Here is a 17,438-nt window from a genome sequence, read left to right as displayed (position 1 = left end):
CAAAAATCATACAAAAGTAAAACGCATGATTCTTGTAAACATTTACCCCACTACAAGAAAAATACCTTTTCATAACGATTATTTTAACATTTTGTATCGATTGTAATTGCTACAAAAAAAAATCTCAATGAATGGTTATTCGATACATATTTGCCGTTAGTATAGCCTTTAGTATTGTTTTTCGCTTTTGTTGGGGTTGTCCTAATTAATCGATACGAAAAACTACATTCAATCAAGGTGATTATTGTAGCGATTATAATCGCTACAAATGTTGAACTCATTTTCTTGAAAAAAAAAATCCCTACATATAATCTATGCAAGATTCAAACATGCAACCTCAAACTCTAATATAAAATGTTTTTCCAATAAGTTATGACATATTTTATGTTCTTTTTGTCAAACAAAATTTTAAAATCTAATGTAAAAAAAGACTTTTCGTATCGATTTTTGGGTTTTAGTGGCGATTGTAAACGATACGATTTTCCATAATTTTATAAATGTGCAGAAAAAAGGTGAATAATTATTATTGCATTTTTCGTATCAATTTCATATGGGTTTACTATGTCGATTGTAAAATGATACGGATTCCTCGATCTACTATTTCACAAACATATATGTATATTGTAGCGAATGTACAATCGCTACAAAATAATCGCTACAAAAAGACAATTTTTTTGTAGTGCCCCCGGGTAAGATGTAATTTTAGCTTCCTCTCTACAACTAAACTACTTCTCGATTATACGCCAGTTTTTGGTATCATTCTAAAAACAATTGCATACCCTAAATAAGACGCACGATTGCTAACTCCAAATTTTGTATATATAAAACATATTAATGGACCTCAACCATTGGCTTAAGTTTTTGGTTGAGTTGGTCCTCTAACATGGTATCGTTGCCAGCGTGACACAAAGGTTACGGGTTCGAATCTCATCAATCACAGGAGGGCCCATGTTGCAGCCACACTTCAAGCCCCGAATAGTAAAGGATTAGGGCTTGTTTGGTTGGATGTAGGAAGTGGAAATTTCCATGAAAACTCAATGCCCATGAAAATGCAATTCCTAGGAATTGTCAAATATTGTTTGGTTGGATGTGGGAATTTCTACTTCCCATGGGAAGTTTTATTTACCTAGGGGGGCTAGGTAAGTTAATTCCCCCATTTTGTGGGAAGTAGAAGTTCCAAGGAAGTCTCACTTCTTACATTATTGTCAACCAAAAAAGTATACATATATCTATTTCCTAGGAAAATAAACTTTCTATGAATTTGTTAGGCAACCAAACAAGTCCTTAGTGAGAATAATTTTTGGTTTATAGTTGATTAGTTATTCGGTCTTATAAGGGCTACACATGACAGGATTACAAGTCTGCAACTAGATTATTATGTTCATTTCACTATTGATATATTTTTTTTCTACAAAAGATATTTTTAAATGCATCCAAAATGTGATTTAGGATAGAGCTTTTTAAGCAATTTCTTCCTAGTTTTCAGTCCCAATCAAAAATAAAAAAAAAACAGGCATATAGAAAATCCAAAATTCTTATCATAAATGGTGAAGATTGCGTGGAAGGAGGGAGGAGAGAGAATAGTAAAATACAAGGAGGAGGCGGAAGTCGATCTCGAGCAAGGAGGATAACTTATTATATGGAAATATGGAAATATGGAATGTGTTCCTTACTTGTTCTTATAAATGATTTAATGCAGCTGCTCCTTGTGATGCCAACAACCAAACTACATGAGGGCAACGTTACTTACTCACCGTGTACCAACCGTTTGCAAGACCTTTTTTTTTTTTTTTTTTGTAAGCCATGGAATCTTCAATTGCTACTATGCTAGCCCTAAATTATTTAATCGCCAGAAATATTTTTGTATGTTGTATTTACGTATGAAACGGGGAAATGTTTATTTAAAGATATGGGTGTATACTGAGTAATAATTTTGTCAAGCTACCATGAAATCTTCTAAAACTACCTGCTTATCACCTAAAATTTGTAAAAACGTCTGAATTGTTTTCTATAGAGTACCCATACCTGTTAATCTCACTCTTTCCTAATTCTTCAAATACCTAAAAGTCTAGGACTGAAATCACGAAGCAAACAAATCCCTATATACGTGATGTGAGTAAATTAAATGCTCAAAACCACATATTATTTGATAAAAACCACTATATAACGTATAACCAATATATCAAATACTTGAAACCAATATCGGATTTTAGAATAACTTCTACCTAACCATTTATTTTTACACTTGCAATATTTCTGTTTTTTATCTCCAAATGCATAATTTCGACCATTAATTACGCATTATGTAAAAAATTAATGTAAAAATTAAATTTTTGATACAATCGGTATTGAGACAGATTTAATGAGATAACATATAATTTTCATCAAATACAAATTATAAAATGTAATTGAAGTGAAGTATATGTGTTAAATATATACACGGTAGAAATGTTACAACTACAAAAGTGGAGGAATTTGAAATTAATAACAGACCAACATAACTATTACTCGTAGATTGTTGCTTGTAATTTCGCAAGTATGAAGTCATAAGGGCCCATAACAGTCTATTAAAAAACAATGGCCCAATGTGAAAACAAATGCAACATCTATGCTGTAAAAAAAATTAAATAATTAGCCTAACTTAAAAACAATTTAGATTTGTACATTTTAATGGACAATATCGAGTTATTTTGAAAATTCTAACAATAATCACGAGTTCACGACAAATATACTAAACCTTAAGATCATAAAACAATAGAACAACAATAACTATTAACCATATTCATAAAGAATTTCTCATGCAAATGGTTTTCACCTTTTTTCTTAAATCAATTAATTATTATTACTTTAGTGTAATAATTTTTGCCTCAAGATATCTAGTAATGTATGACGTATGAATTTAGACAACTTTCAACCTAGATATGGTATTTTGGTGTTTTTCAATTCTTTCAATCCTTAATTCTTTATTCCCTAGACTACCAATGTGGCTTTTTCTTCAATAAATCAGCATTTGAATTGCTAGATGGGTTAGTTTTTACAGCAACATCAACTCTCATCCTGCTTTGCTAACGACTTACACAAAGAGTCAACTATTTATCTTATCCGCATAATACGAGTATTATAAATGCAGCACTATCCAGTATCCAACACAAACCGTATATATGTATTCCGTATTCGACATTTCGACAGATCACACAAACTAACAACCATAGATTAAACGGAAGGCCAAAACCAATTTGGAAGTTTTATTTTGCAGGATAAGGAAAAGGGCCCCTCCTTCCTTTAATTTCTAATTTCATCACAATTCCCCAATTTCCCTCTCTCAAATCCCTAATTTCATCTTCAACAAACCTCTAAATTCTCTCAAAATTCCAAAATGCAGAGCACATCGGAAGCAAATCAGCGCATTGCCAGAATCGCAGCTCATCTTCATCCCCCAAATTTCCAGGTTATTTTTTTTTTCTCTAGTTTTTTCTCCTGTTAATTTCAATTTCGATGATTCTGAGAAATTTTTGAATGTTGGGTAGATGATGGAGGGGAATTCGAGCATTGGGAAGATGAATTGCAGAGCAAAAGGAGCAGCACCTGGATTTAAGGTAGCAATTCTTGGTGCAGCTGGAGGAATTGGTCAACCTCTTTCTATGTTGATGAAGATGAATCCTCTTGTTTCTGTTCTTCATTTATACGATGTTGTTAATACCCCTGGTGTTACCGCTGATATCAGTCATATGGATACTGGTGCTGTGGTATGTATGCTCCTAATTTTAGTTTTATTTTTGGGATAGAATTATTGCTAATTTGATTGCTTTTCGGTAATATTTTGTTGAATTAAGTGAAGTTTAAGCAAGGATTAAGGTGGTGTTGATTTCTGTAGTCATTGTTATTCAAGTCATTGATCAATGTTTATGAGATACCAGGAGTAATATTTTTTGTTACACTTATATTTTTAGTGAAGATGCGGTGAAAAATTTATGTATCGTAATTGGGTAGGTTGTAGATTTGAAAAGATCAACAGATTGATATTGATTTTGGGTTGATTGGGGTTGGGGAGTAGGCATGGGAAGGAATCTTGGAGCTCGGAGTGAAGATCGAATCTTATAGCTTAATCAGTTTGGGTACAGTCTTCTCTGATGGTAAGATGTGGATTTAAACCCCTTAACCTAATAAAGAATCTAAAATCACACAATTAACACAAGCCCTTCAAATTCCCTAAGAAAATCGAACAACTTAAGAATAACGGATCGGATATGACCTTGAAAGCGACCACTCCTAGAACGAATTCAATGCCTTTCAAACTACCTAGACCACTCCTGGAACTAAGTATGTTGATGAACTAAACTTAGACTACTCCTAGAACTAAGAATTGAACGTTCTAATTATCAAAACAACTCCTTGAATTGAAAACTAGCAAAAGAATTTGTAAGCAATTAAGCAAAACAAACAATAAGATTGTATTAAATTTTCTGGTTGTGTGTCTCTTCAAAACCCACGAAAATAAGCTTTTATAGGCCTCAAAGAGGTCTCCTAGTCCTCCTAGAAGTAGGAGATCTAACCTAGATAGGATTCTAATAATCCTACACAAGATAGAATTTCAATCCCATCAAAGATAAGATTGCTAGGTAGTTTATTCCTAATCAAACTCTAACTAACTAAAAACTAAGTATAAAAAATCATCCATTTCATATCGCCGCCGTTCAACCACCACACGTGCTGCCTCTTGCCTCACGCGCCGGCTCAGGTTGTAGCTGGGTTCAAGGTGGTTCCGGGAAGGTGGCGCGTGGCCCTTGGAGTGGCGCGTGGCCTCCATAATTGCCGTTGGAAGTAAATCGCTCCATTTCTTCTTCCTTGATGATTAAGCTTCCTTCTTTCCCAATTGATCTATTGAACCTTTCCTTGTTTATTTCCTTGCTTGGACAGCCTATAATGGAGCTATTTGGACCTTCTAAAAGTGTCTTGGACCCTTCAAAGGAATTAGCCTTTTGATTCACATCAGTAACTATATTGAAAATGTGAGCGACCAAGGTGAGTGTTTTTAAGAAGGGAATCTTGCACACAATTTTATGTTTCTGATGGAGTTAGGATTTTTGGGTGTTTGATAATTGATATATAATGATCTTGAAGTAAATTTGTTGATCAAATGATCTAACTGCATGTAACTTGAAAGTTGCTATTGTTAGATGAATGCTTTGACAAACTGTTAACCCCAACTATAAGCTATTGGTTGTAGAGAGCAATGGCAGTAGCGGGGAAGAATAGGATTTTCTTACTCATTTGGTTGGTTAAGATTACAGATGATTGACATGTATTGTAATGAATTCAGAACTCACATAAGTTAAAAATTCCTTGGAAAGGAAAATTTTGAATTTTTTTTCCCTCCCATCTCTTGCCCATCTTCCCTCAATTCCACTGGTTCTTTCTCGTGTTTTCTTTTAACTGATTACCATGTTTCACTTGGTAGGTACGTGGTTTTTTGGGGAAAGACAAGTTGGATGAGGCCTTAACAGGCATGGACCTTGTCATCATTCCAGCTGGGGTTCCAAGAAAACCAGGGATGACAAGGGATGATTTATTCAAAATCAATGCTGGAATTGTTAAGACACTTTGTGAAGGAATTGCTAGATCCTGTCCTAGAGCAATTGTCAATTTGATCAGTAATCCTGTGAATTCTACAGTTCCAATTGCCGCTGAGGTTTTCAAGCAGGCCGGTATGTACGATCCAAAGCGCTTGCTTGGTGTCACAATGCTCGACGTTGTCAGGGCCAACACTTTTGTGGTATGTTTTATTATTCATTGTTTCCTTGTATGCAGTATACTTTGAGATACTTCTGTCTTCATTTCTTGCTTTCCAACTCAAGTTATGATGCTGTTCATTTACTTTTAGCTTTGATTATATCATGAAATTATTGTTGTGATATCCTGATTTTTATCATCCTTGATATTAAGTCATGCTTAAACAAACATCTTCGTAATTCTGACTCCCAACTCATTAGGTCGCATTGCATCGTTTCTATCTGCTGCGTTTTCAAGTTTCAACAGCCTGAATGGTTTGTGATTGTTAGCTTGACACACATAGCAATATGGCATCAAAAGCCAACTGAATTATTTGATTCCCATGCTGCCTGTAGGTATGTTGGCAGAATTATGTTTAGATTGCGGCATAACTACTGTTATCATATATTCATATCATAACGAGTGCCTTGCATGTGCTTAGTCCCCTTGGCAGTTTAAGTAGAATTTAGATGCACTCGATTTTTCCTTTGCGCGTTAGATAGGCTATGTCCTTCATTTTTTATTTGCAAATTGATCAAATGACAGTAACGTGGATTAGTGAAATTGCATTTAGCCCCTTACAAGATAAATGAGGTTTGTGGTAGTGTCCTCCATCCATACTCTTTCTTCTCCAAGGAAAGCAAGACTTAAACTCCACATGAGGTACCTTCCTTTCCCACATAAGGAAGGCGACTGATACAAATCAATTAGTAATTGGTTTACTGTCACCAATCAACAAACCCAGGGATGAATATTCAGTTATTCAGATTGCCTGCTCCCAATATGGATTTTTGGATGCACATGTGGCCACATCCCAAACTATGCTAACTGCATATCAAACACTAGCGTGGTAGCACCAATTCTTCTTCAATAACATGCGTCCCCATAAATTCTGACTGTAGCTGCAATGATATCAATGAGTTGGTCCCCTGTCAGTGCAGTAAAACCTCTCTCTCCATTTTCTTCCAATGCATCCTATCCCTCGTGACAAAAAGTTTCATCTGGACCAATCTGTTTTGTCTTATATTTGAGGTTAATGAATCCATTTCCCTGCAATGGGGTAACAAAAACTTATTTATGCTTGACTTGTGGTTCCTCTCTTCTAATGCACCATGTTCTGCAAAGTGAAGAATGCGTTTACTGTTATGGCATGAGCTCCTTGGTGGGCCTCATACATGAAATTCAAATTTTATATGTGGTCTGTTCTAGTTTCTGACTTTCTCTACCCATAAATTTGTCTTTATATTTCTACAGGCAGAAGTTTTGGGACTTGATCCTAGAGAGGTAGATGTTCCCGTGGTTGGAGGCCATGCTGGTGTTACAATTCTTCCACTCTTGTCCCAGGTCTGGAACGTGAATGTGTATCTGTTTTGAATTTCTAATTTACTGAATGGTGCAATGTTACAGTTTCTTCTTTGATGCAGGTTAAGCCTCCATGCAGTTTTACTCCTGAAGAAATCAATTACCTGACAGATCGCATCCAAAATGGTGGAACAGAAGTTGTTGAGGTAGTTTCTTTATTCAATCCGGAATTTATTTTTAATTTGACTGATAATAATATTTGCTTTGTGCCAAAATCCTGATATTCTTGTTTGCTTGTCATGCTTTTGATCTTTATTTTTTTAGCAAGTCGATGGTCATTCCTCAATTTAGATTGTATTTATACATCGTGAGCTTAAGGACTTTTCCTTTTCACACTATTACCTAAATTTGCTGACTATATATGAGATCATTTGCCTTTTCACTGCTTTACTCTGTAAGTTAATGCATCATTTTCAACAGCTTTTTAATTAAAGTTTTCCCCTCAATTGTTCTGAGTGAGGATATGACCAATTGATCAATATTTCTCTTCGTTTGAAATTTTAGCATTTTACATGTGGCTGACTCACTTTAATGCCTACGTTATTTGCTGTAGACCCGTTCTATTTACCTGATGATATATGGATGCAATCTTCTATGCAGAGGTCTTAATGTCTTAATTACTGTTTCCAAAACACATAAAATTTATCTTGCTTAGCGTTTTTCAAAATTTACTTGGTTTATGCGAGTTTGGGATATGAATAGATAAGCAAGTGGAACTGTGGAAGGATATGAAAATTATGCCTTTGCTCCCACTTTGTATGTTGTTCCTTGGAGCCTTCTTTTATTGCCAGATTAGGATAGAATTGTAGAATTCATTTTATTTGGCCTATATTGAACTGAGAACGAATTTGCTGTTAAAGTCTCAATGGACTTGATCATTTTTTTGGCTCTGAATATTTTTCTGTCTTTGGCAGGCAAAAGCTGGGGCTGGATCTGCAACTCTTTCAATGGTAAGTTGTTGTAAACCTCAATTTGATTGTCTCTTTCTTTTCTGATGTATACTTTAACGAAGGGAGGGGGTAGGTGATTATTGTATTGGTCTAACTTAAGTATTTAATGATTTTTGAATTTTGATCAATTATTATCACCCAGCCTCTGGCTGCTCTTTTTTTAAATGAAATCAAGACTGACTGAATTATATTCTTCAAACTGCAGGCCTATGCTGCTGTTAAATTTGCCGATGCCTGCCTTAGAGGTTTGAGAGGAGATGCTGGTGTTATTGAATGCTCTTTTGTGGAATCTCAGGCATGTTTAATTCTCTCTTGCACGTACACACTTTATATAAACATGTACTGCTACTTACCAATTCTACTTATCTCAACTGATGGGAGAACAAAGATTTATTTCTTACTTTTAGGTGACTGAATTGCCATTCTTTGCAACAAAAGTAAGGCTTGGTCGTAGTGGAGCCGAGGAGATATTCCCACTTGGCCCTCTAAATGAGTATGAAAGGTACAGAAACTTAGTAGTTACCATTTGAAGCTGTATGAGAGCTTGGTACTGGCATTTATTGATCTTTCTACTTCGTATAAATTTTTGTTTTCTGAATTTAACTTTCATAATTGTATGAGAGGTATCTGAAGTTAGTAATAATAGTAATTACCATTTGCAGCTGAATTGAGACGTTTGCACTAGTGTTCATATGGAATTTCTTTTTTCTGAATATAATTTTCATGATTGTATGTAATAGGGCTGGTTTGGAAAAGGCGAAAAAGGAGCTGGCAATGAGCATTGACAAGGGTGTATCCTTCACGAGGAAGTGAAATTCATAATACAGGCAAACTCATAGCTGGTGATTCTCGTTTGTCAAATGTATTTGAAAAATTGTCATATAATCTGATACGGTCATTGTTAGACATTCAGGAGAATGATAGTTTCTTTTCTCTTTACCTCGAAATACTAGATCCAAATTTTCATGTTAGGGTTTCTTACCTCGTTTCTTGTAACCTTTCATCTACTGTATAAGACTTTGAAGCTCATAGTGTACAGAAAATGACGCAAATCCTGTTGTTAAGTGAGCTATCAGAAATCTTGAAAATAAATGTGGCTGTGAAGTCCATCTCAAATCCTCCTCTTGTATTATCTACTCTTTAGCTTGTTACTTAGCAAAATGGTGACATGAATAATCTCAAAACTATCCTATTCTTTTCCTGTCAAAAAAAGATTTTTCATATATTTTTGATACAACATACTTTCCTTGTGACACTGCTTTCAAAGAGAAACTAAGAAAGGAAAATTAACTTTTTTGATAACAATGATTAGATTTCTCTAGAATTTGGGTTATTGTTGAATAATCAAAAGATAGACTTGGGATTATTCATGTCAATATTCTTAATGTTGTGGCATATTCCTCTTTTATATGGAGAAGAGGATATTGTTGGTATGGATTGTTAAGAGAGCATAGTTGTAGAAAACGGGACTTTTTTTTAATCATTTCACAATGATTATGTATTTATGTATATACTATGTATACAACTTTTAGCTGGATTTTAAACTAGTTTATTGATGGGATAATTTGATCGCAAGGTTATATATCACTTTTAGCCGGATTTTGATCGAGTTTGTTTATGGGTTAATTTGATCGCAAGGTTATTTATTACTTTTAGCCGGATTTGTATAGAGTTTGTTTATGGGTTAATTTAATCACAAGGTTTCAAATTAGGAAATTTGAATAATAGGTGTTTGACATTTCTCTTTTTAGATTCTTTAATCATTACAGTAAATCAACATAGAATACTTTGAAAGTGATATTACTATATAGAAGATGCAAAATAATTTACTGTATAGAAAAATCCATCCAATCACTAATAATAACTTTAAACTAAGAATTCAAAAGTATCTTGTGCAATTTCTACATAATATAGGCAAAAATCACAATTTTGATCATATTCACATGAACTCATAATACAAGCATAGGTAAAAAAAAAAAAAAAGATAATCTATCTATATGTATCAAGCTTCATCCGCTTTTTTTTAGTCGCAATGTTTGAAAATTTACATTATTCACACTTATTTGATTTTTTTTTTATTCTTTTTTTTGTAATTTATACGTCGGAAAAATAAATTACATACAACCTTCGTATATTTATTATGTGCAACAAAGGAATAGTTTATGTCTCACAAATAATACCTCTTTGTTTTTTTTTATTAAAAATAATATCTCTTTGTTGTAAATAATAAGAAACAACAATTTTTAATAGTATGATGGTTGTCAAATGACAAAAATCCCTTATATTTTAGGAAACAAACTAAAATTTGCAATTTTCCAAAAAAGTGGACTAAAGCGGCCCGATATCAAGGTCCATTGGATTAAGATTAAACTAAGTGGGCCCAAGAATCTATGGACATGCAACATCACATGCACCATGTTAATACCTCTTTCAATTCATTTATGTTAAATGAGATCATACCATACCATGATCTCATACTACTAAATAAAATCTAAAAAAAGTTTTTGTTTTTATTTTTAAAAAAAAAAAAAATAAGAAAAGATGGTTAATGATAATGAGAGAAGACACGTGGAAAGCAGTGAATGAAGAAAAGAAACAAGTACAGATAATCAAGAATTAGATAGTAGATGTAGGCCCACCTGAAACTGAAAGGGAGGGAGTACTTGAGTGACGTCAGCAAGGGGTATATCAGTAAATAAAGTGGAAAACTAAGTGCAATAAGTTAAGTTTGGACTGAAAGTCCCAGATTCGCGGGACTCCCAAGAAAGAGAGTGTGAGTGGTAATGAGTTTGACTAGATTGTACGGATCATTCTTAATACTGTCGTAATTTACGATATACTCCTGGAATCTAATCTACCTACTTTTTCTTTTTTTTTTTTTTCCTTTTTTTTTGAAGGGGGCAATTAATACGAAAGAACAGGAATAGTAGCTGATTTGTAGTGAACCAGATTTTGCTATATTTGCTCTGGATGAATCTTACGGTCTTAGTCTTTACCCGTATGCTGTACTCCCTATCTCGTTATTTCCTCCATGGGATTTTCTCATCTGTCTTAGTACTTGTAGGCGTGGGCGTGCAAAATCCGGACTGGGTATAGGGATTTAGTCCATTAGCTCGGGTTTGTTTCGATTATAATATTTTTAGGAAAATGCTATACATAGCTTTTAGAGCTATATATAAGTATTAGATATACACTAGAAATTATATAAATTTTGAAAATCATAAAAATATAAACACTAATTATACTGATTTACGTGTGCTTTTGTCATAAATTCTTAATATATATATAATATTTTTAGAAAAATACTAATCTTACGTGGCATAATCCGATTGTAGCTTTTTAAAAATATTAATCCTAAGTGGCGCTCTAATAATTTTTTTAAAAATAAAATCCTACATATATATATAAAGGGAGTTTTTTCCCGAGTTTTTAAAGCGCCACGTAGGATTTTATTTTTAAAAAAATTATTAGAGCGTCACTTAGGATTAATATTTTTAAAACGCTACAATCGGATTATGCCACGTAAGATATGTTTTTAAAGTGCTACGTAGGATTATGATAATAAAAAAATAAAAAAAAAACGCCACGTAGGAATAATAATTTTAAAACGCTACAATAGGGTTATGCCACGTATGATTAATTTTAGAGCGTCACATAGGAAAATGTTATATTTCAGCCAATGAAAAAAAAAGAATTGCAACTTATTTTAGATCAAATATTTTATATTAATTATAAAAATAAAATCAGCGCGTTTTTTGTGTGGCTGGCCATATCGTGTGGCCGACTGAGACAACCCCAAACATTGACCGAGCTGGAGTAACGCCTGACCGTCCGAGTAACTCTGATCGATTGAGTAACCCTTGATCAATCAAGCAACTCCTGACCAAGTAATCCTGACTACACGGTGTGACCAGCCACATATGAAACTTTATGAAATAAAATATTATCTTTTTACATTACGAATTTTATCTAAATATGAGAAACAAAGTTAATAATTCATTTTATAATAAAAAATTCAAGTAGTAAGCAAGCGAATATCACAAAGTTTATTAGATAAATATACATTTAGTAAAATATTTTATTTGAAAAAATACAAACAAACTGTGCATCGCACGGGTTTCATCTAGTTTTATACAATTTTCAAGAGTGTATTTAATACTTAGGGCTACATATAACATTACCCATATTTTTATACTACCTTCGTTAATTATTATGTACAACATTGAATTTTTTTATATCTCAAAGTTGCGCATAATAATTTACGGAGGTAGTAATTTTGATTATAGGCTTTTTATCCCGTTCATTCAACCTAAAATAGTTTAATAATTTTTTTTTCAAGCTATATGTTTTTAAGGAAATTTTGACATCTGCTACCACTAAAATGACCATGTTTGACATTTGCTACCTATCTAAATTTTTATTTTATTTTATTACCACCCAAATTCAAAAAATATAGTTATTGCTATTACTTAACAGAATCCGTTAGGGTTCCGTTAAGTAGGGTCCATTATTTCATTAAATAATAATTTAATTTATAAAAATAAAAAAAACATTTTAAAAAAATTCCCAACCACCTCCCCCTCCCCGTGTCGGCGCCTAAACGTTCCCCCGATGTCAGCGACCCAACCTCCTCCATTTCTCCCGCTCACACTGCCCTGAAACCATCCTAAACGGGTGAAAACGAAACCCTAAAATCAAAATTGCAGCGTATAGGTCTCAATTTGGGGTTGCCTTGGTGGTGAACGAGGGTTGATTTACTGTCAGCGAAGTGATGGTTAATCGGCATGGGTGGTGGTTATGTGTGTTCATGGTGGAGAGAGATGCGCTTTGGTGGTAGCAGCGGTGTTGAAGGATGAAGTTAGAAGAGAGAGAAGGAGTTAAGGTTAGAGGAGGGAGGAAGCACCAGTTGTGTTGGTGGTAGCAGCGCTTTAGTGGAAGGGTAGAAATGTGGGGTCACCGGCGCCGAAGGATAATTGTTTGGGGGCTGGCAGTAAGGGTGGCTGGAGCCCACTAACAGAAGTAGTAACCAATTCTATTAAGTGGTAGCAAAACCTTTTTTTTTTTTTTTTCTTATAGGTGGTAGTAAAATAAAATAAAAATTTAGATGAATAGCAAATATCAAACATGGTCATTTTAGTGGTAGCAAATGTCAAAATTTCCTTTTTTTAATTGATTTTGATGGTGTTATGAAGATATATATTTCAATGTTAAACGCTAATATATACAATATGTTTTATTAATCATTGGTTCTTGTTGAATGCAAATACTAATTTTGTGGCTAAAAAAATGCAAAACCTAATTTTTGAAAGAGTGAAGAAGTCTAGAACTAGGTACTCCCTTCGTTTTATTTTTAAATGCATCACTTCTTTTTTATGTTTTTTTTTAAATGCATTACTTCTATTTTTGGTAGCTTTATACTATATTTTATTATTTCTCTCTCTTACTTTAAACTCCACTTAAATTATTTTATCATTTTCGCCCTCTCTTATGGTCCCCACTTAAATAATAAAAATATCTATTTTTTCTCACATACTTTCTCTTTCATGGCCCCCATGTTACTTTTACTATAATAAATAAATAATTCACCCACTCACAATATTATATTACTCTCCTAAAACTCTGTACATCACCAAGTGACGCATTAAAAAAAAACGGAGGGAGTACAAACTAGGCTAAGACGAAATTTTTTTGGTTTAACCCCATCCACCTCAAATAAAAATTAAGGGCTTGTGTTGGCGTCGTTTTTTTTTTTTTTTTGTTTTTTTAATTTTTTTTTAAAAAACAAAAAACCAAAAAAGGAAATTAAAAAAAGGTGTTTCCGTATTTCCACTCTTCTATTGTCAGTTTTTAAAATTATTATGATTTTAATAAGTTTGACTAATTTTTAATTTGTTACATGACATATATTACATGATTTTGAAAAACAAAAAAACAAAAAAAAAAACCCCACAGTGATACCAAACGAACCCTGATATCTTATATATCTATTTTTTTCACCGGGGTACAACCCTATGATCATGTGAATATTCTGGTACCTAATAAATAAAAATTACTCTACTCATTATTCAACAACAACAACAACAATAATAATAATAATAATTAATTATAATAATAATAATAATAATAATAATAATTATTATTATTATTATTATTATTATTATTATTATTATTATTATAAACCATAGCTGCCGCCATGGAAGTCGTCTAATCTCTTAGCACCTGTAATTAGCCAGAATATGGACGTGGAAGTTGCCGGAACTTGGACGTGGAAGCAGCCTTAATCACCCATAATAATCACTGTTTTTGAGAGAATTATTATTATTTCTCTAAATATAAATATTGTGAAAAATGAATAGATAAATTTTAGTTATGAATTGAATGATTTTTAAAAGTCATAGCTAGAGATCTTATTAATTCGTTACAAATTGTTTCAAAATAACAACTTTTTAATAATTTTAACAATGCATGTTCCCATTGTCTCAAAATGATGGACACGAAGAAACTTAACTTGATACATATCAATGCACTAATTTGACCTTAGATGTATTATTAAATGTTAGTAAAAAATACATTACTATATAAATAAGTTGATATTATGAAACTTGATATTAATACTTTTTAACAACATTCATGATTAGATTTGTTTTTAATACATTATTAAAATTTGTTATTCTAATACAGAGGGAGTATGTTGAGTAGTTTGAATAAAATAATGCTCATAGCCTCGTATATGTATGTTTAAAACTATGCAAAAAGCTAAGAAACATGAGACAAACAAAAAAAACAAAAAGAGTGGTGCCAAATTTAAGTTGTATAAATTCATTGGATGGAAACTTATACTCGTAAATAACACTCCATGATGCATTAATTCGAAAGTTTGATGTTATTACTCATCTTATATACATAACTACACCAACTTTAATGTTCATTCTAGAGTTGCATATATAGTTTCATCACTTTGGCGTTTTTTTTGTTTTTTTTCAAAAGTTCATGTTTCACTTTGGTGGCTAAATTAAACATACTTCATTAGTTACATGTTTGCATTTGTCATCTTACTCAAATCACCAAAAATATCAATTTATGGGTATTCTACTTTATAAAAACATTAGGACATTATATCAACCTAGTGATTGAGTAGTAGTGAGTCAACTTATATATTATTCCAATTGTTCAAAACCAAGAAAATTACTAGAACAAGACTGTGACCTAGTGCATACATAAAACAAAGAATAACAAGTCTTCTGAATTATTCAAAGTTTAAATTTCCACTAATAACAAAGCACACCTTGTTAGAATAAGTTGAAGATTTAATTATTTCGTAAATAAATAATTCATCTAGATCAATTTAGTTGATAAAATTTGACTATGGTCACTATTCATATAACTTCTTTTTGTGCTTAAAAAAAAAGTTATTTAAAATCTTTTTAGATGTATTCCAACTCCCAATACATATACTCTATATATATCATATAATTTTTTTTTTCTTGTTTTGGGTTTACATTAGTATATAATTAAAAATAGTTTGCATTGATAATTAAAGATACGATATTAACATTTGAAATCATGCTAAAGTATGCATGAATACATAAATGTGTCAACGAAAATTAAAAATAAAATTTGGGAAAAGTATGTATATATGAGTTGAAAAAAAATAATTACAAAAACCTATCTAGAAAAATTGCTGAATAACGACTCAAGTCAATGGTGATTTTTAGATCTAAAATTCATTTTTTGTTAAAGTTGTACAAGTATTTATTAACCTTTTATTTCTTTTGCTAAGATTTTTTTTTTTCTTTTTTTTTTTTTTTTGGCTAAGATATGACATTGATATCCCCCTATTTGTAGATTTATATCATGGAGTGCGGTAATAATTACGGAGTATTTTGATAGAACCTGTAAAAAGTTTTAAAAAGGTAAGTTAAAACCTGGAAAAGAGCCCAATAGTAGAAAGAAAAGAAGAGTAAAGCCCATTAAATCAATCAAGTTAGGAAATTAGCAGGCCAATATTTCTACATGTGGACAACCTCGTAGTTTTGTTAGAAAAGCGGTGTTTAGTTTTAGAAGAATTCGAATACTCACTTTCACTTTTTGTGCACCATATGTTAATATGAGTGTCATTTGTTTTTATTGGATGGCTAGGTTAGTTTTCAAGTCATTGCACGGTAATTTTCAATATCTATTATTAAACTATCATTATAATTAATTTTTTATAAATAAAATAAAATCGAAAAATATAGTTGATAAATTTTGATCAAAATAAAGGATAACGAAAGATATGTTAGATATAAAATGATGTAAAAATAATCAAAATTTATGTTCAGAATGTTTTTTTATAGCTATATATATATATATATATATATATATTTGTGTTAATGATTGTCAAATCTTTTTTATTTTAAGTAATTACTTCCTCCGTTTTTTTACTTGTAACCATTTGACTTTTACACTATTCACATATCTCACTTAGACTAGTTTTGGTGATTTATAAGTTAGGAAAAATATAGTCATGTGAGATCTTGTTTTACTCGTCTCGATTTATACTTTCATAATATCAAATTTTTATAATTTTTACACATTTGTAATTAAAGATATTAACGATTGAATTAGTGCATTGGCAAGCGTGAAAAGAGAAGTGTTGCAAGTATTAAGAAACAGAGGAAGAATATTGTATAACATTAGGGAATTATTTTTGTATAAGATTTGTTTCTTTAATAGAATTTTATTCAAAAAAAAATAAAAATAAAATAAAATAGGGACACCCAGGAGATGACACGTGTCATTGCGGGTGTGTCTTTTAATATATAGTTATTGATATTAATATGATGATTTACTATGTATTTAGATAATTAATATGCCTTTTAGAGACCATTTGAATTAAGTTTAATTTTGTCACAAACGGACCACTAATTAGGTTATTTGGATAAAAGTTGACTCGCCTTCATATATATAGGGTCAACTTAGAAGAGAGAGAAAGTTAGAGAAGATGAGTGAGGTAACTAGGTAAGGAATGAGAGCTGGGTATTTTCGTCATTCACTTACTATTTGCGGGCATTTGTAAGAAATATATGGGCGTGTATGTAAATGTTGCAAAAATCAAAATGTTGCAAGTATTTTAAAACAGATAAAATGTATATATTTTAACAGAAAAAAATTATTCCTAAGGAACTAGGGAAGGGATATATATAGGAAATTTTATGGATATTTTGGGACTAGGAAAATGATCTACTCGTATTTGCTTTACTTGCAATTATATGTGCAAGATTTAAGTCAATCTGCACAACTTTCTCAATTATCCTAGTCACTTACTTCCGCAAATTGTTAGGTCTCTTTTGACATTCTTAGACTTTCTTGCAAAAT

The 17,438-nt window shown here is 32.0% G+C and overlaps 1 protein-coding gene across 1 annotated transcript; it reads left to right on the top strand.

Moving 5' to 3' along the window:
- The first annotated feature begins 3,197 nt into the window (after window positions 1–3,197).
- On the top strand, window positions 3,198–9,199 carry LOC110686158 (malate dehydrogenase, glyoxysomal). Its single transcript, XM_021862748.1, has 9 exons — window positions 3,198–3,448; window positions 3,528–3,746; window positions 5,459–5,773; window positions 7,024–7,113; window positions 7,194–7,277; window positions 8,046–8,081; window positions 8,287–8,376; window positions 8,489–8,583; window positions 8,822–9,199. Exons 1-9 carry the CDS (start codon window positions 3,377–3,379, stop codon window positions 8,892–8,894), a joined length of 1,074 nt encoding a protein of 357 aa, XP_021718440.1. The 5' UTR covers window positions 3,198–3,376; the 3' UTR covers window positions 8,895–9,199.
- Window positions 9,200–17,438: the final 8,239 nt, after the last annotated feature.

The sequence above is a fragment of the Chenopodium quinoa genome, unplaced genomic scaffold, assembly GCF_001683475.1.
Source record: "Chenopodium quinoa cultivar QQ74 unplaced genomic scaffold, ASM168347v1, whole genome shotgun sequence".
Classification (NCBI taxonomy): domain Eukaryota; kingdom Viridiplantae; phylum Streptophyta; class Magnoliopsida; order Caryophyllales; family Amaranthaceae; genus Chenopodium; species Chenopodium quinoa.
This window is presented reverse-complemented; position numbering and strand designations above follow the sequence as displayed.